This window comes from Rosa chinensis, chromosome 3 (assembly GCF_002994745.2).
Source record: "Rosa chinensis cultivar Old Blush chromosome 3, RchiOBHm-V2, whole genome shotgun sequence".
Classification (NCBI taxonomy): domain Eukaryota; kingdom Viridiplantae; phylum Streptophyta; class Magnoliopsida; order Rosales; family Rosaceae; genus Rosa; species Rosa chinensis.
The window spans coordinates 42,985,791-43,008,955 of record NC_037090.1 but is presented as its reverse complement, the minus strand read 5'-3'; the positions used below and the strand labels follow the sequence as shown (position 1 = coordinate 43,008,955).

General features: G+C 37.0%; 1 protein-coding gene and 1 long non-coding RNA gene across 6 annotated transcripts; both read left to right on the top strand.

Annotated features, from left to right (window-relative positions):
* Nucleotides 1-730: 730 nt before the first annotated feature.
* On the top strand, nt 731-16,379 carry LOC121052021. The gene is made up of 3 exons (XR_005807782.1): nt 731-741; nt 12,726-13,318; nt 14,181-16,379. It is a non-coding gene; the product is annotated as an uncharacterized LOC121052021 (long non-coding RNA).
* On the top strand, nt 3,479-10,261 carry LOC112192337. 5 transcript variants are annotated; one of them, XM_040515846.1, is made up of 14 exons: nt 3,479-3,780; nt 3,904-3,977; nt 4,050-4,121; nt 4,624-4,758; nt 4,834-4,872; nt 5,245-5,569; nt 5,669-6,172; nt 6,254-6,407; nt 6,491-6,603; nt 7,151-7,944; nt 8,088-8,180; nt 8,489-8,806; nt 8,905-8,984; nt 9,994-10,261. In XM_040515846.1, the coding sequence occupies exons 4-9, from the start codon at nt 4,656-4,658 to the stop codon at nt 6,515-6,517; spliced, it is 1,152 nt and encodes a 383-aa protein (XP_040371780.1). In that variant the 5' UTR covers nt 3,479-3,780; nt 3,904-3,977; nt 4,050-4,121; nt 4,624-4,655; the 3' UTR covers nt 6,518-6,603; nt 7,151-7,944; nt 8,088-8,180; nt 8,489-8,806; nt 8,905-8,984; nt 9,994-10,261. The 5 variants fall into 5 exon arrangements, with proteins under 5 accessions (XP_040371780.1, XP_040371779.1, XP_040371778.1 ...); XM_040515845.1 differs by having other exon boundaries at nt 3,871-3,977; XM_040515844.1 differs by having other exon boundaries at nt 3,479-3,977.
* Nucleotides 16,380-23,165: the final 6,786 nt, after the last annotated feature.

Here is a 23,165-nt window from a genome sequence, read left to right as displayed (position 1 = left end):
ACATTTACGTTTACTTTTTAGCTCCGTTTCGACATTTTAGGGGGCCCTAAAAGTTGACTTTTTGTTCGGGTCAAAATTTGAGAAAATTTCCTTCATGAAAGTTGTAGAGGACGTTAAACTGAGCGCGTGCATATGTGGTACTTAAAAATCGGAGTTCGTATGCAAAAGTTATAAGTGAAATGGTAAAGTTAATGTTCATGGTAACTTTCTATAAATAGGACGAGTTACTGTGGTAACTCGTCATTTTCTCTCTCCCCGATTTTCTCCCCCTCTTCCCCCGCGTCGCCCTCTCTCCTTCTTTTTCCGATTTCTTCACCGTCCGGCGTCCGATTGACTTGATTCCAGTTGTCCTTGGACCGTCTCTTCCTCCTCTACACGATGGTACCAGTGGGTATCGGCGATTTGGCCGGAAAACCCCGAATTTATGCAAGCATTGCTACTGTAGCAGTTTGCTTCCCCGGCAAAATTCCCCAGTTTCCGGCTATCTTCGGCGGTGAAATTGGCTCTATTAGGAGTGCCTCGAGTCACTGATCATCTCCCCTCAAGACTTCTAGTTGGAATTTCCACGTTTGGAAGGTGAATTTGAAGGATTTCCAAATTGGTGAGTTTGGAGATTTCCGGGTTTGTGTTCATCGGCAAAATTGGAGCATTTCAAGGTATTTTCTCACTTGGTCACAGTTATGAAAAGTGCTTAGAATGTTGAGATGATTCTGTGGTTGAAATTTGGTGGCCGGAGGAGGAGTTGGCCACCGCATGAACAGTGTAGCCGTATGAATAGTGCGGTGTATGAACAGTGATTTATTTTCTGTTTTTTTTTTTAGCTAGTTAAATCCTATATTTGTTGTAGAGTTTGTAAATGTGATTTTTGGTGGATTTTGGAGTGATTTGATATGGATTAGGAATTTCTGAACTTTAGTGAGACGGGTGTCGATTATGGGAATCCGACCTTCGTATTTTTCCCTTGTTTCCGCTTTGGAATACTTAATCGATAAATTGGTAATGGTGGTAAAGTTTGGATTGAATCCAAGAAGAAGTGGATAGGTGATTTATGAGGATATGATGTGGGAATGGTATTTAATTTCCGGATTGTTATTCACGAATTATACTTGTGTACAGGACGACGTACCGAGCTACTGCTCGACGAAGGAAACCGTTTGTGTGGTCGCCTAAATAGTACAGTGAGTGGACATTTGTTTTTAAATTAATTTCCGCATGCAGTATTATTATTTTCTTCCAATTGAGATTTAATTATGTTTTGAATATTTGAGCGTTGATTTATCGAGATTTATTTATGGATTACGAGATTAGTATTGAAATTCCTTCCCGAGGGTTTTTAGTAGATTTTTGAGATAGTCATTCATGAGTTATTGAGTTGAGGAATGATTTTCGGGAAGTGACTGATTTAGCAAATATTATGAGAATTATGGATTTCGAATATCGGTTTTCATGAGGATTCACGAGTACGAATGTTTCATCGAATTTTTGAGCATGATTGAATTATCGAGATTTATTGAGCTTTAAGCTCCGTACTTATCAGCCTTGAAGTTAGATTGAGTTTTCTTTCCGAAAGCATTTATTGATTTACAGAGTATTTGATTTTATGCTTTCGAGGATGCTTTCGAGGATTTATTGAGATATTGAGGTTTGATTTATTGAAGTAATACCGAGTTTCTTTCCGAAAGCAAGTAATTGAAAGAGGTTATTTTCAGTTTCTTGAGGAGGCTATTCAGTTTATTAAGGAGGCCAGTTTTGGCGCATGCGTATCTTACCTAGTTGGCAGTCCCTTCTAGGTAATAGTCTGGTTGGCAGTCCCTTCCAGACTACAGCCCGGTTGGCAGTCCCATCCGATGCGTCACCTGGTTGGCAGTCCCATCCGATGCGTCACCTGGTTGGCAGTCCCTTCCAGATGACATGAGGTAGTTAGTCGGCAGTCCCGTCTACTACCTGTGGTTAGTCGGCAGTCCCGTCTACTACATGTGGCTAGTTGGCAGTCCCATCTATCCACCGCCTCCTATTCCGGTTGGCAGTCCCTTCTGATGCGTCATCTGGGTGGCAGTCCCTCCTAGATGGCATGAGATGACTAGACAGCAGTCCTTTCTAGTCATCAAACGAGCCTCATGAAAAGGATGTTTTTATAAGGATTGAGGATGAGATTTTAAGAGATTTCAAGATGTTCTTGTTACGTGATTGAGATTTCAGTAAAGATGATGATTAAGAGTGTTTTCAAGATTGTTACTGCATGCGAGATTTTAGAGAATAACTTGGGAAAGCATTAAGTTTTACTTATACATTTGAAAGTACTTATTTTTCGTCCACTCACTCTAACTGATTTTAAATGTTTTCCCCTGGGCCCTTCGGTTTTAAATGCCCAATTTGCAGGCCAGTTTAGCTTGAGGTCGAGCGTACTTGGGGTTGAGGCATAGCTGTCATAGCTTCCGCATTATAAAAGTATTGGTCGTTTATCTTGTATTCTACATTCTTGTACGCCTGAGAAATAGATTGCTCTGATAACTCTTGAGATTAATATTCTTAAGTTTCAGAATTGTTTTGTGATATGGGAGATGTTGTAATATAGGGAGCAAGGTGGCTCCAGGAGAATAAGGATGGATGATTTAGAAGTGTAAATGTTTTTTTACAGGTTTTGGGTTGTCCATTTTTAGGGGAAGTTCTGTCAAATTTTTGGTAGAATTTCTTCTAAGGTGGGCCCCGCAGGGCCTCTTCGGATTTCAGGGTGAAATTCGGGGCTGGTCCTGTCACTAAACCACCGCCACTAGCTGGAACAGTCAACAGTGGAGCTATAGTCAATCTAGTCTTCAGCTCATTAAATGCTTTCTCACAATCATCATTTCATACAAACTAAATGTTTTTCCTTGTCAACTTGGTCAAAGTTGATGCGATACTGGAAAATCCTTCAATGAATCGCCGATAATACCCTGCTAACCCAAGAAAGCTACGAATCTCGGTAATAATAGTAGGGTGACTCCAGCTCATCACCGCATCACCGCCTCAACTATAGAAGGATCCACAGTGTGAGCCCCTGAAAATTTTAGTTAATTTCCGAAAGTAATTTCTCGCCAATAGGATTTTTCCGCAAGGTGATTCAAGAGAAGGAAATGACTTTGGAGATTGTTTTAGTATCGAGACCACCTATTGGGCCTTATGATTTAAGTTTGGGCGGAAATTCTTTCATTTGGGCCTAAAAGGTTATCGAAGTTTAGTGAGGCGACCGTTTGTTGAAGTTTCGAATACGATAAATTGAGTTGTAATAAAGTTTTGGATTTTGGATTTTTACGAGATCGAGTTTTGGGCCTAGGATGAAGTCAAGAATTAATTTAAGAAGTTTCCGACGAAAAACGAATTAAAGAAAAGTTACGAGCTGAAAACCAAAAGCATTTAGCTAGAGGAGTGTTCGTAATTCGTTGGAAGGGTAAAATCGTCAATACACACGGGTTATAAACATGAGGAAACCTAGCAGACTCCTCATTTCTCTCTCTCTCCCTCAGCTGCACTCCTCTATCTCTCCCCGAACACTCTCTTCCTCAACATCCCATCACCAGAAGACGTCGAGCGCACATCGCCGGAAATCAAGCTCTGCATGCCTTCGTTCTTCAAACCACCACCATATATGGAGTCAGCATCTCTCCCTTGACCAAAACCCCATAACCCCGAGCTCTGACTCCGACTAGAGCCGCCTCACGCGCTACACTCGCTGCCGCTGGCACTTGAGCCACCACCACACCGTCGCTCATGGATGCCGGATTTCCACACAGTTTCGATTAGGTAACCATCGTACCCTTTTTTGATTAAAACCCTGAATTTCGATGTGGATTGAGAAACCCTAATCTACTGCCGTTTAATTTGGGAACTGAGGTTTGAGGAGTTCTGCATTTTGGAGGACTTTAGGTCTGTGAAGTTCGGGAATTTGGAGTTTTGGAAGGGAGGAGCTGCTGGGCCAGATAAGTTGATGTTGAGGAATGGTAAGAAACTCGAGACCTTGTTTTGGATATGGATTGGTTGAGAATGGATTATTGATCTTGTTTGTCTATTAGGGATCTGAAAGAAGGTTGGTGGTGGGAATGCAGCTATGACGAAATTGGTTTCTGTTTCGGAAAAGAAGAATGGTAAGGGGACTGTGCATTCTGGGATCTATATGGTTGTGTGCTGTTTGTATTGATAGAAGTTATGGCATTACAGAGTAAACAAATGAGATATGGTTATGCTGCTTGTGTATTAACAGTTATGTTGGAAACTTGGCATGAATAAGTATGAATCGGCTTATTAAGTAGATGAGAATTGTCTTGAGAATTAAAAGGATGAATTTGTTATCGACGTCGAAATGTAAAATAAGAATGGAATCAGTGGTTTGGTCAAATGCATGAGAAAAGTGATAAATAAGAATGGACCGGATTTTGATAAGTGAATTATGTGGGACCTTCAATTTAAGGTCCGTGAATAGAAATATTCCAAACATATCATATCTCGGATACGTAAGAAATTATTCGGGAAACATATCATATCATACCCCTGCTCGTCCCTCGCTGCGTCCGCGGGTGATTATATCATTTCATTAGCAGAGCCACGTCCCAAAATTTCCAGCGTCTAACTCCTATATAATGTCTACAGCTACAGCCTCCGAACCCTAATCCTTGAACACCATGATTAGGAGAGCCGCCTGCCTAGCTTTAAGGAAGTTCTTGTCTTCTCCTCCTCCTGCTCCTAGCCCTGTAACAGGAGGAGTCCTTGGCTTGTCAATAAAAGGTAATTGTTGTGTTTCTTGTCAAATTTTCGTTTTCTGGTGTTTTTGTTACTTTCTAATAATCCTTTTCTTTGCAGCTGGTATTTCTACTGATATTATTGCTCCGGGTACTGGTGGTATGTTTTCAGTTCGGTTTCCTGCTTAGTTCAAATTAGTATGGATTTGCTCGGTGTGCTTTTTTCGCTTGCATATTTTGTTGTGTGAAAAGAAGCTGGGATTTCATTTGTTCTGGAAGAATAAAGAAGCTATCTTTGTCTGTTCCCTCCCCCCTCCCTCTTACTCCCCAAGTTTTGATTTTGGTTTGTTTACTCTTTCCGGAAGAAGAAAAAGTTAAAAGTAGTGGTAATGAAAAACTTTGCGGCTTACTGTTTCATGTTTGTTGCTTACCTTACCTTTTTTCGCCTTGAAATTATTAGTGATCAAGATATAGTTCAAATTTTGTTAAGAGTTTTATATTTCTGACTGCGTTCAATTTTATTTCAAATTAGTCTGTTATACTTTTGCTCATATGTTGGGAGAGCTGAGTTTTAGACCTCAGCTCTCTTCAATAGTCAGGGAAATGATTTCCGATCTCGGCGATGATGTTGTTGACAGTATGCTAAGCGGGGCTTGCTTTGGATCACTTGATCCAAGCATGTTGACTGTCTCGGGCATTAGATTGATGATCGCTAGGACCTATTGTTCCGCTCCGATGCAGCTTTCACTCCTACAGCAGTATAGGGGTTTGCTTCTCTACTACTCTGCAGTAAACGTTGGAGAACATGCCTATGAGGATGACAGTTTTCTAAGTGAAATCCACAAGATTCGAACGGTGTAAGTATTTCTTTTCTATTTCTTTGCTTCAATATTCTTTTTCTCTCTGCTAGTAATTATGTGGTAATATTTGTTTTTTTTTTTTCTCAATTTTTGCAGGTCCGATATTGTTTTTATAGTGATGCATCCACGCTTGCATTTTGCAAACAAGTCGGTGAAATTTATCACTTCAGCTGTACTTATGTTGCAGTACGCAAATATAAGATTCCAACATGTTCATCATAATGTGATTCATAGAAGGGTTTCCTGGGGCAAGGCCTTCCAGTGTTTTCATGTTGGTCAGATAGATCTCCCTGCATTGATAAATGGTATTGAGAATCAAGCTATGCGGGATTCACTACTGGAGGGGATTAAATACTTTAATGGCCAAGCCCCTGATCTTGGAGGTTTGCGAGTGAATTCTCCAACTATTGCAGCAACAGTGTTTCATAACTATTACAAGCATCTTTTTACCAGTCGTGTTATTCATAATGTGGGTGATTCCTGTGCGGTGGTACATGACTTGCTTCCTCAGATCCCTACGTATCTTTGGGAATTTATTAAATTTCAGCATACGAAGTCTCTTTTTCCGTTGCTAGATCTGAAGATGTTGGTCAAATTAAGGTACTGTTTTCCATTATTTCATTCCTTTTTCAATTTTTTCTTGTCAGTACTTGATGGAACTGTGTACGATCTTCATTGTAGGCAGGTGCAGTTTACGGATATGGTCTTTGTTGACTGCTCTGCAGAACGCAAACCGGGGGCCCCTTTATATGATCTATTCGTTAGTGGATTTCAGAAAGATATGACATGCCAAATGCTGATCGATCATTTCTCAAGGTTTGGAGGTGTTGCCACGGTATGTGATATTGTAAATTCTCTATTTTATGCTTTGTTTTTGAGATTTGTTATGTGGGATTAACTCTGTGTCTTTCTTTTTAGTATTCATCCCTGAAAAGCAGTTTTTGAATGTAAAAGCCCACTTGTTCTACGGATTTGTTGCCTTTCATGATAAAGACTCTGCCATTGTAGCTATACAGGCTACGGATAATCTGGTATGTTACTATTTGTCGACAAGACTGCCTTTTACTGTTTATGCAAATTTCGATTTTAGACGCATCATCAGGTATTTTACTATTTGTCGACAAGACTATGTCTTTTAGTTCATGTTTATGCAAATTTCGATTTTAGACGCGTGCTGAGATTATGGTTGCTGCATATACATTGAGTTACATATATGCTTTTGGTCAAACTATGAAGCCTGATAATTGTTTTTTTTGTTGAAATCAGTTGTCTCCCAAAACATGCTTACTGTTTTCAGTAATATAGTTGCAGGTTAAGTATAACTGTTTCCATATTAGAAATTAAATTTGTTTTGAGATTGAACAACAGTAAACAGATGTGTTGCACAAAGCAATTCATTAACTTAAAAGAGGACCATGAATTTGTGTTTTTACCTCTTAAGCTGCATTTGTATTGTCTTTGAAAGAAGTTTAAATTGTGGAACAGCATTGCACATGATCTTTGAACTTGTATTTCGATACTCAGTGACTTCTCTTATGTCATAAAGATGTTGATTGTCTTTTTGGATAACTTGTGCAGTGGTTAAATGAGAGAAGGCTGTCGGTGATACCAGTCAACAATGACCCATATGGACTAGAAGAAGTCCTAGCTTTCGGAATAACTATTTTCCTCAATGTTTGGTGCATGCGGTTCATTACAAATAAAAATATCCAATACTTACTGGTGGCCCAAATAGCAAGATAGCATTCTGTGGACAACAACCTTCAAACAAGCGTAACAGTTCGGTCACAATCCCTTCCATATCATTGTCTATCGGCTCCAAAATTGGATATTTATCGATAAGAAGCCGATAGACATGCTCAATAACAGCAGGAGATAAAGTCCTCAATTTTTCGGGGAGCTCCCCATCAGCGCCACAAAGTTGTTTGACACTGAAAAACAAATATCGAATGGTTACCGACTTAGCAAAATACAGTACAGCAAAAGCGCATCATAAACAGAGATTAGAAATTGAGGACTAAACAGAGATTAGAAATTGAGGACTTTATCTCCTGCTGTTATTTAGCATGTCTATCGGCTTCTTATGGATAAATATCCAGTTTTGGAGCCGATAGACAATGATATGGAAGGGATTGCGACTGAACTGTTATGCTTGTTTGAAGGTTGTTGTCCACAGAATGCTATCTTGCTATTTGGGCCACCAGTAAGTATTGGATATTTTTATTTGTGGTTTTAAAATTTTTCGACCCAATGATCGATCTTATACCTGTTCATCTTTTTAGGGAGCAGGAAAAACCATGATTGCTAAAGCTTTGGCCATAGAGGCCAAAGCTGTGCTTTTTCAACTCTCCCCATCTTCAATTGTTAAATGGGTAAGGGTGTTCTGTTTGGCTGTGGTTGTTTATGTACATTCGTGCATTGTTTTTGTATTTTTTAAATTGAAAAATAACGCAATGTAGTAGAAATGCGTTATTGTGCTGCTTTAGTTTTACTAGTGTTGCTCTAATTTGTGCAGGGTGAGGATACCGTGCACGCATTGTTTGCTGTTGCTCAATGCTCTAGGCCTGCTGTGGTCTTTTTGGAGGATATTGACGCCCTACTGCCATATGTAATACTTGCTCTCTCTTTGTTATACGGTTACTAGTCTATGGTGTCACTCTGTATGCTTTACACTAATTCCACAGCCTATTATTTTGGTCAACTCTTACTGTTAATTGTGTATGGTGTCGGTTTGTATGCTTTGCACCAAGTTCACATTTGGTCTCTCTTACTGTTAATTGTGTATGGCGTCGGTTTGTATGCTTTGCACCAAGTTCGCATTTGGTATTGGTTAACTCTGTTACATGTATGCCTTATTTTTACAGCATATTGCAATTCGGTCAACTGTATGTGTACTTACGTTTTCCATGTGTACAGCTTCGTTGTTGGGATAATTGGCTTGCTGATCAAATCCTGGTTATCGGTTCCACTAGTAGACCGGAGCAGCTAGATGCTGCAACCTTGATAAGGTTCAGGGAGAGGTGGTACATTCCATTACCTACCAAGGGGAAAAGAGTGCTGCTGCTGAAGAAGTTCCTTCAAAACAATGAAATTTGTACTTTTACGGATGAGGAAATTGAAGAGGTATCCTCCTTTACCGAAGGATACAGCGTGGAGGATATTATCTCTGTCATTCATATGGCTGCAGTTCATGCCAACCAGCGTGCGGGGAGATCGGCTGTGATTCAATATATGGTGTGTTTTTGCACTCAAGACTTGATATGATGATTGTCTTATATTTTTCCCATATTTTCCTTCGACCAAGATAATGATTTTGATTGTCTATGTGGTAGGATTGTGGCGATGCTTTAATTCATTCAAAACCTCGTTTCTCGGAGGAAGAGATCTCTAGCATAAAACACTGGATGTCCAGGTTTATTTTGGCCTTATGCCCACTCTTTGTTACATTCTTTTAGTTTACTTGTAAATGGTTTGTATTAGATCATTGTTTCTGGGTTTAGTGTTTGCTTATTTAACCAGAAAAAGTTCCCGGTTAATTAAAATAATATTGGTCGACAGTATTTTCTTTTCTCTCTTGTTTTCTTTTTCTTTTCTTCCCTTTTTTTCTCTCTCTCTCTTCCTCTTCCTGTTCTCCCTTTCTTAAGCTTCAAATTTATGCGAGTATTTGGATAAATTGTGGAAATTTTTGGCCTTATGCCCACTCTTTTAGATGCCCACTCTTTGTTACATTCTTGTAAATGGTTTGTATTAGATCATTGTTTCTGGGTTTAGTGTTTGCTTATTTAACCAGAAAAAGTTCCTGGTTAATTAAAATAATATTGGTTGACAGTATTTTCTTCTCTCTTTTGTTTTCTTTTTCTTTTCTTCCCCGTTTTTTTTTTCTCTCTTCCTCTTCCTGTTCTCCCTTTCTTAAGCTTCAAATTTATGCGAGTATTTGGATAAATTGTGGAAATTTTTGGCCTTATGCCCCCTCTTTGTTACACTCTTTTAGATGCCCACTCTTTGTTACATTCTTTTAGTTTACTTGTAAATGGTTTGTATTAGATCATTGTTTCTGGGTTTAGTGTTTGCTTATTTAACCAGAAAAAGTTCCTGGTTAATTAAAATTGTATTTTCTTTTTCTTTTCTTCCCTTTTTTTCTCTCTCTTCGTCTTCCTGTTCTCCCTTTCTGAAGCTTCAAAGTTATGCGAGTATTTGGATAAATTGTGGAAATTTTAATGATTTCTTCATTTTTCTCTCTTCCTCTTCCTGTTTTCCCTTTCTTACGCTTCAAAGTTATGCGAGTATTTGGATAAATTGTGGAAATTTTAATGATTTCTTCTTGGTTTCATCTGTAAATTGTTTGAAACAAAGTTTATTGTGATATGTTTGACATTGCAATTGTATGTTGTTGATGAAAACGGGGATATTTGCCTTTTCAGCTGCAGTAAGAGGGGGGAAGAGATTCGCCTTTTCAGCTTCAGTGAGAAGGGGGAAGAGATTGGTCAAGAGTTAGGACATGAGTTAGCTTAGACTTTTATCTCTCAATACTGTAACGTTTGTTATATTCACTGTGTTACAGATTTGTCAATGAACTATTAGAGCATCTCCAATGGCTTTTTCTTTTGGTTTGGGTCAAATTTGAATTTGACATATGGTTTGGGTCAAGTTTATTGTGATATGAATTAAGACCATGTAGTTAACAGTCTATTCTGTCTTTACCAAGCTCACCAGCATTGAATGTCTGACCACAATGCAACATGACAGGAAATTGAGATGTAACTTAACTGATATTCCTTCATTCTTAGTGAGTAACAAGATATTGCAGAAAAAGAACAAAGCAAATAGGTGCAAATCTGGTAGGAAGTCCGATATATAAAAATCACAAGAGCTTATTAGTGAGGCATTTAACTCATAAATATTATCACAGTCCTTACTACAGACCAACAAAACAAAATCTAAAAAGTGGACTATCAGTTTGATACAAACTCCATTGAATTGACCTCAGGCCTTCACATAATTGGATACCACAGGGCTATAAGGCAAATGCATATATGTACACCACAGTTTTGGCATATTTCACAACAAATGAAGGAACCAATTATCTATGTGCTTACTGCATGCTAACAGGTTCACCCGAGTCATCTGCAATCTTGTGCTTACTACATGCGAACAGCAAATTTATGATCATGAGCCAATTAAAAGTCAAAACCAATCTTCATATTTAAATTTGTATATACATGGCAGTGTATGCGCATGTGGTCAAAAGAGCTTATTTTTATTTTTTATTCTGAGCATTCCTTTTCATTCTGCAATGTGTTAAAATTCTGATGCAGGGACCGAATAAAGCAGTTCCAAATGGTAATTGTAAGATTCAGAAAGCTCTCAAATACATACATCAACTAATGAACTCCTTACTATTTCAATTAGTTGAAGTCCTATTTAAACATAATGGACTAGAGTAAACAAATACCAAGCTATTGATACAAACTAAGAAATAAACAGAGACAAACTGCAACTAGATGCCACTGGATACCACAAGCCTTGTTTTGTTATGCTAATTGCCTTAAACAACAAAACAAATAAAGATCACCACGTTCCATATACTTACTAATACACAAGTCTTTAGGCTATAGCAACTCTGTTCTCATCTACGAGCAAAAGTCTCTAGGCTCACAAATGTGTTGGACACCCTCAATTATCTATGGCAATATAAAACAAATATGAATGAGAAACCAATGCCTCAAAAAGCAAAACATAAAAATAGCAAAACTCACTCACAAATAGCAAACTCTATTGTCAAACATTAAGCCTTCATTCAGATTCAAATAAACTGTCACAAGGAATAAATATAAAATTGATACAAACTGCCTCAAAAACAAAATATACTTACTGATTCTAGCCAAGTGACGTTGCCATATGTGCTCAACTAGATCTGCTTGGAGCATAGTATGTGTTCCTTTGTCACGAATTCGCAAATGATTGCTGATAAAATCCTCAAACTCTATTGTGTGATTATGTGAAACCAAAACATCATCAATTTCCATATCTGATTCAGCATATTGCCTTGCTAGAGTTTCAAGATCATCTTGTGCAATGCGTTCAGGACGTTCATCTTCAATAATCATGTTGTGCATTATAACACATGCTTTCATGATCTTTTGAAGCGTTTCACGATCCCAACAACGAGCCGGTCCACGAACAATTGCGAAACGTGCTTGAAGCACTCCAAATGCACGTTCTACATCTTTCCGACATCCCTCTTGAGCTTGAGCAAAAATCTTTGCTTTCTCTCCTTGTGGACAAGGAATGGTTTTGACAAAAGTGGCCCATTAAGGATATATGCCATCTGCTAGATAATATCCCATTGTATATTCATGATCATTGATCTCATAAGTGACCGGAGGGGCTCGGCCTTAACGGAGGTCGGCAAATAAAGGTGAATGCTCCAACACATTAATATCATTGTGAGAGCCTGGTAATCCAAAAATAGAATGCCATATCCAAAGATCCTGTGAAGCAACAGCTTCAAGAATCAATGAAGGTTCACGATGATCTCCACGAGAAAACATACCTTTCCAAGAAACCGGACAATTCTTCCACTTCCAATGCATACAATCGATACTGCCAAGCATTCCTCGAAACCCACGACTCTCACCAATCGATAGCAATCTAGAAATATCATCAGAAGTTGGTCTTCTTAAGTATTCAGCACCAAAAACTTCAATAACAGCTTCAACAAACCTTCTCGTAGCTTCAATTGCAGTGGTTTCACCAATTCTAAGATAATCATCCACAGCATCTGCCCCAATTCCATAAGCATCCTCATAGCAGAAGTAACCTTTTGTAGAGACGATATGTAAGACCCCTGAAATTCGTTATTAAATTCTAATGGTTTCCGGTAATTAATTAAGTGTTTGTTGAGCTATTTCGTGGTTCGAGGGTGGAGCGGAAATTAGTTCGAGCAATTATTCGCTCAGAAAGCTTTGATTCAAGGGTTGACTTTTTATACGTTTGGATTCTGTGAAAACTTCCTTCACGGATATTGTAGATCACATCGATACGAGTTTGTGCATATGCGGAACGTGAAAATCGGAGTTCGTATGAAGGAGTTATCGCATTTGGAAAAAGTTTCCATTTTGGTTAAATAGGAAAAATCTGAAAAAAAAATCAGAAAAATCAAAGTTTCCAAATCTGGAAACTTTCTCTCTCCCGAGCCATTTTCTGGGCTCTCTTTTGTCCGGCCATATCTTCCTCCACAGACCTCCAATCGACTTGATTCCAAAAGAAAATTTTCTCGTCTTGAAGTCATTTACAACTTCCCAGAAGATATCGAGGTGAAATACGAACTGTGAAGAGCGCCACAAGGCCGAGAAGCTGCACAGCTCGAGCTGAAATCTCCCGAGCTGCTCCTCCCTTCGCCGGCTGATTTCTTCCTCCTCCGGCCACCATAGGACGCGATTCAAAGTGGGTTCTCTTCGCCTCAATCCCCTCTTGAGGTTTGTGGAAGAATTGGAGCATGAAACGAGCTGTGGAGGGCGGTGCAAGGCCGAGATGTTGTACGGTGGAACTGCTATCGCCTCAAATCGCCGGGCTTGGTTCTCCCAGCTCCGGCCACTATAGCTCGAGATTCTTGAGGGATTTTCGGCTTTTCTAGCCCAGAAGACGTAGAAGCTATACCCAAGAAGGCTTGCAGCGATTCGATCTGTGGTGATCGAATTTTGGAGTTTGTGAAACTAGGGTTTTTCGAATCCATTGGCTTGCGAGGTAAAATTTGATCTTTTGGCTTATAATCTGACTTTGGTGTAGTTATGAAAAGTGAAATTGGAGTTGGGATGAAGAACTTTCATGTTGGAAGTTTTGTCAAATTTTGACTTTGATTTGGCGGCGGTGCCGCCACTGTTGTGGTGTTTTCCGGCCACTTCCGGCCACCCCAAGAACAGTTTCTGTCCATTTTTGTGTTCTACGTGTCGATAAGATCGTTTGCATATATAATTCATAAATTTTGGATATCGTATGATTAAGTTATGAATTTTCAAAGTTTTAGGGTTTTCGGTTCGATCGATTTTCGATCCGTGAGGATTCGGCTGTCCGTTTGACTTGTCGTTTTGTTATGTTGATCGTATAAGTGTTCCGGAGACCTCGGGTGGTCTCTAATGAAGTTTTGCCTCGATTGGCGTTACTTTTGGATTGTGGGATTGATTTGGGAGTTTCGAAATTTAATTATTTTTGGTGATTCGTGTACTGAATCGAGGTTGTACTTGCTTTAGGTGATTGATAGTACGTCCGGTAATTTATCTTGGCTGTTAGCAAGGTTTTAAGTTTCTCCGAAACTGCCGAAATTTCCGTCGAAATTTCCGTAAATTTGAAGTATTGAAACGAAATTCATATGCTATATCATTTCCGTCAGGAGTTTCTCGAAATTTACAGAAATTTTCCGTACATTTCCGCGAAATTCTAAATTTCCGAAATATCTACACACAGAAAATATATTTAAAAATTCAAACCGAAATTTTGTCCGAAATTTCTTTGAAATTTCTGTTAAATTCGTATTTCACAGTTTTTGACTTTTAGCTGACAAAATATGAAATTTTGATTTTTTTTTTTTCAATCCTCCTTCATAACACAGAAGCTCTCTTTCTATCATCCACCATATAATTATTAATTAACAAGGTATGTTGAAGGCTTTACTGTTCTTTTTACTAGTATTTTCTTAGTGCGTGGGAGGATGGAGGAAGTATCTTGGTTTCTATGGCTTTTTGACCACCATGACCATAATGATGTCTTTTAACTTTTTCGTAGGCTTGGAGTTCAGTTTTCTCACAACAAAGTTTGAATGAGGCAATAGTACCTCTTTGCTTTTATCTGCTACCAAAGCACTCATGCTCTAAGTCTCCAACCACATCATGATTCTATTTGCAATCATGGCTGGATACACCCAAAAACCCATCAAGTCATGTTTGTTCACACTTCACACAGTACTTCACAATAATTCTAAATCTACCTATATGGCTATATCTATCACTCTCTCGTCTCTCCTATAACTTCTGATCACTAAATTCACAAAGCAAGCCGTAAACAAAATAGAGAAAGCAAAGACTGTGAAGAATTGGAAGAGATGCGAGCTGGAGCAGAGAAAAAGAGTTGAAGACTCAATACAATAATAAGCTTGGTTGATTTTAAGCTCTACAAGGTATGTTGAAATTTATATATATTGTTGGTTGCATGATTTATATATACGAAAAGGTAATTATATTTTAAATTGTTCCCTTGTTATGAGATTTATTATTTATGAAAATGTCTAGTAATCATGTTTTTGTAATTTATGAAACTATTTAGTATCACTCAGTAGATAAAATATTGTAGTCAGCACTCACTAGATAATTTAATGGATGTAGGAAGTTAGAAATAATTTAATGGATGTAGGAAGTTAGAAACAATCAAAGATATTAATCTTATTTAGTGCCTACCTATATTCCATACATAAATTGTCAAGATGTGTTCTTCAATTAGTTTCAATAGGTAACTACAATATGAATACAAATTAAGATAATAATTTTAAACGTAATGAGAACACTTTAGTAGAAATAATTTGTTCATAAATTTTAGTTTGTTTTTTGTAGTTGTCTAGTTTTTTACATAATGGCAAGTTCTGACCCTGTGGGGAGCAAAAAAGACCCAACTTGGAATTATGCTTTTCCATATCAAGGCCAAACTAAAGGTACAGTATGCAAGTTTTGTAATACGGTTATAAAGAGTGGTGGTATCACTCGATTTAAGTTCCACTTGACTGGATTAGATCCTGCCAAGAATACACGAGTTTGTGATAAGGTGCCACCAGAAGTTCAAAAATTAGTAAAAGAATGGATGAGGAGAAAATGTACTGCAAAATATCAAAAGGATTCAATAATCCGTGATACTTGAGAAGAATTGTGATCAGGGTTATCACAACAATTGAACTCTGAAGATGAAGATGAAGGTTTTGTAGGTCAGCATGATGTAGATCCCCGTGATTATAAAGCTACTATGAGAGCATCAAGACAATCAGAATGGGAAAGGGAGCAAGGTATAAGTAGAGGTGTTTCAGGGCCTGGAGGGACAAGTCGAAGCCAACCAAAATTTGATAGATCAAAAAGCGTATGACAAGAGCATGGAGACCAACCTCAAGCTTCATTCCCACAGTCACTCTATAAATCCAATGCTGCAAAACAAAAGAGCATCATTGACTCCATGTCAATGGGAAGCCTCAAGGAGAAGCTTGGTCGAGTATGTGGGAAGTTTTTCATATATACCAATGTCCTTGCGTACAAAGCGGAATCTCATGAGTACAAAAACATGATAATTGGAGCACAAGAGTGTCCAAATGTTCCTCTGCCAAGTTCGTTTCAGATAATGAACAAATATTTGGCCATGGAACATAAGGAAATAACTGAATATATAAATAGCCAAAGAAAAATGTGGAAAACATATGGCTGCACCATAATGGCTGATGGGTGGTCCGGTCCAACAAGAATGCAAGTTATCAACTTCATGGTTTACTGTAAGGGTAAGACTGTATTTTTGAAGTCTGTCAATGCATCAAGTGATATAAGGGAGCACAAATACCTTGCCAAGCTATTTAAAGATGTCATTGATGAAGTGGGGCAGGAGAATGTGGTTCAAATATGTACTGATAATGGCTCAGCATTTGTGAAGGCTGGTTGATAGGAGTATTTTAATGCGACGTTTTAACTGTTATTTCCCTATATTTTCTGCGTTATTTCCTTAATAAAACTCTGTTTAGGAAAGTTTCCATTCTTCGAATGGGAAAGTTCCTAATTGTAGAAAGTTTCCGTTTTGTAGTTTCTATTTTCCATTTTTAGAAAGTTTCCATTTTAGTTTAAGAAAGTTTCCATTTCTTATTTTAGAAAGCTTCTATTTTCAGGTTTTTGGAATAAATAAGCAGAAGTGAGTTCATAAATGGAACGAGAAGTTTCATGAAGATGACATGGCAAGGAGAGAATCAAGGAAGAGTTTTTTTTTTAAAAAAGGAAAATATATTTTCCTTGGGGATTAAATTTGCCGTGTAATACTTAAGGAAAAACAAGGTGACAACGTGGGAATTGAAGATGATTGATTGAGGATTTCAAGGAGAGATTTTCTTGGGAGACTTTTATGGAAAGAAATATTGTTGGAGGAATAATTTGGTGTGATTGCCAACGTGAAAATCAGAAATAATCAAGGAGATGACGCCAAGAGAGATTCAAGGGAGAAGAAGCATAGCCGTGAGCATCCATCATCCATCTCCAACCTTGAAGCTTGCTTTCGAGATTCAAGAGACCACCACATCAATCGTTCATCACCATCCCCATCTCACGGTGTAATCCGATTCTTCTTTGTAACCTTTACTTTGAATTTCGTTGGTTATGAACTAGTTGACATATGTGTTTGAACAAATATTAATTTCTGGAATTTTTATGATTAATTGAGAATTTTCAGATTCATATTATTGTGATTCGAGAGTTGCTTATGTGGGTTTGTTTAATTACATTTGTGTTATAGATAACTTTTGTATTTTAATCTTATGTGGTTGCAAACACTTAGGGTTTCGATATAATTGGTGCTAGGTTTAAGAACATGAAATCGACTTTTCGTTTTGTGTAAACTTGAATCAAAGTAGTAAAGGTTTTGTACAAAGATCGAATTTAATTAACGAGGATTGCAATTAGGTGGACTTTTCCATACTAAGTTGTACACTTGGGTTGATAGCCTTTCCCTATGTGTAATGCGTTAAACATGACATGATTGACTAGCTTTCTAGGGTTTGATTGCATGTTTGATAGGATTAATCTAGGTGCTTTCGCTTAGGTTAATTAGCATTAAAAAGTAAAAAATGGGAATTCATTTGCTTTCGAATGTTTCACATGATCAACTCCTTTCTCATGACTTAGATGAACAATATTAGGGTTTGAGTCAATTTTAATCATATGTTTTGATTTTGATCTTTGTTCTCTCATTCCATTTGTATTTTTATGTTTTTGCATTTTAATTGTTTTGTTAACTTAGTTTTATTTTCGAAAAACCCAAAAACAAAATCCCCCCTTTTTCGTAAATAATGTTTATACTTGTGAATATCTTTGTGAATATTATACTTTGTTTTAATTTTAATTGTTTAATTGTTTGACAATGACAGGTGTACCCTCAATCCCCGGAATAGAACGATCCCTATTTGCTTATACTACTAACGATATTTTCAGGGTTAAATTATGCGCTTGCTTTTAGCTGCATCAATTTTTGGCGCCGTTGCCGGGGATTGAAAAATCACTTGTTAAATATGTGAATATTTGTTTTGTTTATATGTTGTGTTCGAAAAAAAAAATAAAAATTTACTTGTTAATTGTTCATAATTTGTTAGTTAATTAGTTAATTAGTTAATTAATTACTTAGGTTGTTATTTATATTATTGAATACGAATTTTAATTGTGAGTTGTAAATTAAAGAAGGAATAGGTGAAGTCGTGTTTATTAATATTGGCCTAAACCCCTTATTGGTACCTAGTCTAGGTCCCTTAAGGTTGAGGGCGGCCTTTATTAACATTCATTGAACTGTCTTCACACTTATGAACTTTTTCATCTTAGTAAGTATAGCCTATGTGGAATGGTGTCTAGGAAGGGGACAACGTTCATGACGGGTTTTTGAATCCAGAAGTGCTTCCAAATGGGCCTAAACCACTATGTGGGAGTAGCTCATGCCAAAATGGATTTTTCCTCTAGTGTTCGTCCTCCCCTACCTGGCCATTTCAGTAAGGTTGCCCAAAGGATTTGAAAGGGACTTTGTGTCTAGGCGACTATACTTGGGCCGCACGTCCACTTGATTTACCGCTTGGAATTTAATTCGATATCGACAATATTTATAACAAAACAAAATGTTGTGATACACTAAGGGAAAAAAAAAACATTTGTGTAAATATTTTTCATGTTTTTGTTTACTCACTTGTGTACCTAACTTGTGTCTTGTGTACAATGTACTTGTTAATTATATTTGTAGTTTGTAATTCTTTGTTACTTGTTTATATTTTTTTGTATTTCTTTGTTAATTATAGTTACTAACTTTATTTAATGGAGGTACTGTCTGGCTGAAAGACGTTAAACTCAAGCGCTGCTTGGGAGGCAACCCAATTCAGAAGTAGCTGTGGAGGAGAGCCTTCAACGCAGATTTGTTTTTTTTTTCTTCCCTACTTCTTTACTTTGTAACTTTTGTTTTTCTTTGAACTTTATTTTCGTAAATTCCATCTCTATATGCTTAAGTGTTTCATTGCATGCTTTTAATTGATTACATTGAGGACAATGCAATATTTAAGTGTGGGGGAAGGGATTTATACTTTTATTTTGAGTCATATATATTGAAAAATACAAAAAAAAATCGAAAAAAATGTCAAAAAAAAAAAAAATTCGTCGCTTTTATTTATTGAGTCTTTGTCCTTTGTTTTTATTGTTGAGTCATAGGATGCCTTTCAACTGTCTAGGATGATTCTATATCTCCGAAATTATGGCTAAAAGAGGATCACAAGATTGAGATGATTTTAAAATGGTATTCTTTGGTTAATTGAGATATATGAAAAATGTGTGCATGAGTAGTGGATATGGATTTCGTAACCTTGGTACAGAATATGAGCATGTTAAGATGAGTTTTGATTCATAAAAGCCCATGTGAGATATTGAGCCCATGTCCCTTTTTCTTGGAGTGATAAATGAAAAATATATTCTTATTTTCTTGGCGATGTTTTGATGATCTCATTATTCTTTCATCTTGATTGACTACTTGCCATAGATTAAGTTTGATGGACTAGAGAATGCTAGAATTCACTCTTGTGCTTGTTGAAACGTTATATCAATACATGGTCCTGATTCTGGAAAGGATAGAGGCACCCTAGGAATTACCACCATTGCCAAATAAGCCTGTGTCCCCATTTGTGCCCGTCGTGGGACTCCCCTAGTTTAACCCCTTTGAGCCTACATTAAGCCTTTTCTTTCATTACCCTTAAAATCCTTAACCCTAAACCTTAGTATAATTACACTCCTACCCTTTGTTCTAGAAACTTAGTGGAGCTAATTTTGGGACTTTACTTAAGGATTTGGCATTGAGAATGAAGATTGAGAAGAGGTGAAAGTTCAAGTGTGGGGGTAGACTTGTCCATGAAAGAAAAAAAATGTGAAAGCCGAAAAAAAAAATGAAAAAAAGAAGAAAAAAAAATGTGTATGGCTAGAAAAGAAAAAGAAAAATATATATATGGATTTTAGTCCCCCATACTTGGTGAGTTTGGAGTTTGTTTTGAATTGAAGGCCCATTACAGAAAAATTTGGCCTTTGTCCAATTCACTAGAGTTCAAAGGAAGTTTAGAGGGAAGTTAGGGCCCAAAATGAAGACATTTAGCCTCTTTACATTACCTCTATGGGATGGGACGTTTTGATATATCTTGGTGGATTTCTAGAAGTCTCTACAGTTACATGAGCTCTGCTACGTTTTTAGGACACTTTGTTAAAATTCTTACCTTTCGTTTCTTTAAACCTTGAGCCTTAGCCCCATTACAACCTTTGAGAAGACCTTCTTGATCCTTAAGATGGGACAACCTTTGATCTGTGGAGATGAGTTACAAGAGTTGAACCTATGGCTTGGGTCCATCCGTGCAAGTAGTTGGTATCTTTCATGAGATCTTTTGAAAAAAAATTATATTCACAAAGTGCTTTTCGTTTCTTATATATGTGAGCTATTTGATTGCCTTAAAATATGTTCTCTCACATATAATTGAGTGATTATAAGCTTTTAAGCATTGCCTTGATCTGAGAGAAGAAAGAGTGGATATACCTTGTGAGGATTTGAATCATACTTGTCTGAAACATGCTTAACATAACCCATCACCATTGTTACAACCAAGTCCTACTTGTGTAAGTGAAGATTATGTGTTTCAATTAACTCTCGAATGCTTAAACATTGATTCTTGGTGGAGTGCTAATCTTGATGTTGTGAAAGTAAGAGATTTCTGAGACAAAAAGTTGAAGGGCAATAGAGTCATTGTTTGTGTAGAGTCTTTAAATTTTCGTTGAGTCTTAGTTGAGTCTTTTTGTGATTTTGCTAAGGGACTAGCAAAAGCTAAGTGTGGGGGAATTTGATAGGAGCATTTTAATGCGACGTTTTAACTGTTATTTGCCTATATTTTCTGCGTTATTTCCTTAATAAAACTCTGTTTAGGAAAGTTTCCATTCTTCGAATGGGAAAGTTCCTAATTGTAGAAAGTTTCCGTTTTGTAGTTTCTATTTTCCATTTTTAGAAAGTTTCCATTTTAGTTTAAGAAAGTTTCCATTTCTTATTTTAGAAAGCTTCTATTTTCAGGTTTTTGGAATAAATAAGCAGAAGTGAGTTCATAAATGGAACGAGAAGTTTCATGAAGATGACATGGCAAGGAGAGAATCAAGGAAGAGTTTTTTTTAAAAAAAAGGAAAATATATTTTCCTTGGGGATTAAATTTGCCGTGTAATACTTAAGGAAAAACAAGGTGACAACGTGGGAATTGAAGATGATTGATTGAGGATTTCAAGGAGAGATTTTCTTGGGAGACTTTTATGGAAAGAAATATTGTTGGAGGAATAATTTGGTGTGATTGCCAACGTGAAAATCAGAAATAATCAAGGAGATGACGCCAAGAGAGATTCAAGGGAGAAGAAGCATAGCCGTGAGCATCCATCATCCATCTCCAACCTTAAAGCTTGCTTTCGAGATTCAAGAGACCACCACATCAATCGTTCATCACCATCCCCATCTCACGGTGTAATCCGATTCTCCTTTGTAACCTTTGCTTTGAATTTCGTTGGTTATGAACTAGTTGACATATGTGTTTGAACAAATATTAATTTCTGGAATTTTTATGATTAATTGAGAATTTTCAGATTCATATTATTGTGATTCGAGAGTTGCTTATGTGGGTTTGTTTAATTAAATTTGCGTTATAGATAACTTTTGTATTTTAATCTTATGTGGTTGCAAACACTTAGGGTTTCGATATAATTGGTGCTAGGTTTAAGAACATGAAATCGACTTTTCGTTTTGTGTAAACTTGAATCAAAGTAGTAAAGGTTTTGTACAAAAATCGAATTTAATTAACGAGGATTGCAATTAGGTGGACTTTTCCATACTAAGTTGTACACTTGGGTTGATAGCCTTTCCCTATGTGTAATGCGTTAAACATGACATGATTGACTAGCTTTCTAGGGTTTGATTGCATGTTTGATAGGATTAATCTAGGTGCTTTCGCTTAGGTTAATTAGCATTGAAAAGTAAAAAATGGGAATTCATTTGCTTTCGAATGTTTCACATGATCAACTCCTTTCTCATGACTTAGATGAACAATATTAGGGTTTGAGTCAATTTTAATCATATGTTTTGATTTTGATCTTTGTTCTCTCATTCCATTTGTATTTTTATGTTTTTGCATTTTAATTGTTTTGTTAACTTAGTTTTATTTTCGAAAAACCCAAAAACAAAATCCCCCCTTTTTCGTAAATAATGTTTATACTTGTGAATATCTTTGTGAATATTATACTTTGTTTTAATTTTAATTGTTTAATTGTTTGACAATGACAGGTGTACCCTCAATCCCCGGAATAGAACGATCCCTATTTGCTTATACTACTAACGATATTTTCAGGGTTAAATTATGCGCTTGCTTTTAGCTGCATCACTGGTAAAACATTATCGGAATGTTATAACTTCTATTGGACTCCATGTGCTGCACACTGCATCGACTTAATGTTTGAAGATATTGGTAAAAACAAAAAGGTAAGTGATGTGATTACTATTGCTAGACTCGTGACTGTATATATCTACAATCACGGATGGGTGCTTGCTCTTATGAGAAAAATATGTAATGGTGATTTGATTCGACCAGGACCAACACGGTTTGCCACTAATTACATTTCTCTTCAAAGCCTTTTCCAAAAGAAGGCTGGACTTAAACAATTGTTTACTTGTGATGACTGGGTTACTAGCAAATATAGTCGAAGCAAGGAGGGAAGACGTATTGAGGAACTCGTTCTTGAAAACATGTTTTGGGACAATGTGCAAGCAGTGATTTCTATTTACGAGCTATTATACGGTGTTCTTCAAATAGTTGACACATAGGTTAACCCGACAATGCCAATGCTGTATGATTTATTTAAGAAGGTGAGAACAAAGCTGGAAGAAGTCAGGAATACAGTTTGGGTCAGAAAAATCATCAACGATAGATGGTTTAAGCAATTGTGTCATCCATTACATGCAGCAGCTTATTATTTGAATCCAATGTTCCAGTATAGTGAAGGAATTGGTGATGATCCAGAGCTACTAGATGCCCTTCATTCAGTTTTTGCAAAGTTAGACCCAAACTCCATAGGCATCACACAATTCGGAAATGAGGTAAATTTTCTATATTTGATTAATTGTTATTTTCATTTACGAACATTCATAATTCTTTCTCATGTAGATTATAAGCTTTAGAGACTCATCATACGGATTTGGAAGACCAGCTGCCATTGCTGCAAGGAAAGCAATGACTTCATATGAATGGTGGAACATGTATGGGGGTGATGCACCTACACTTCGT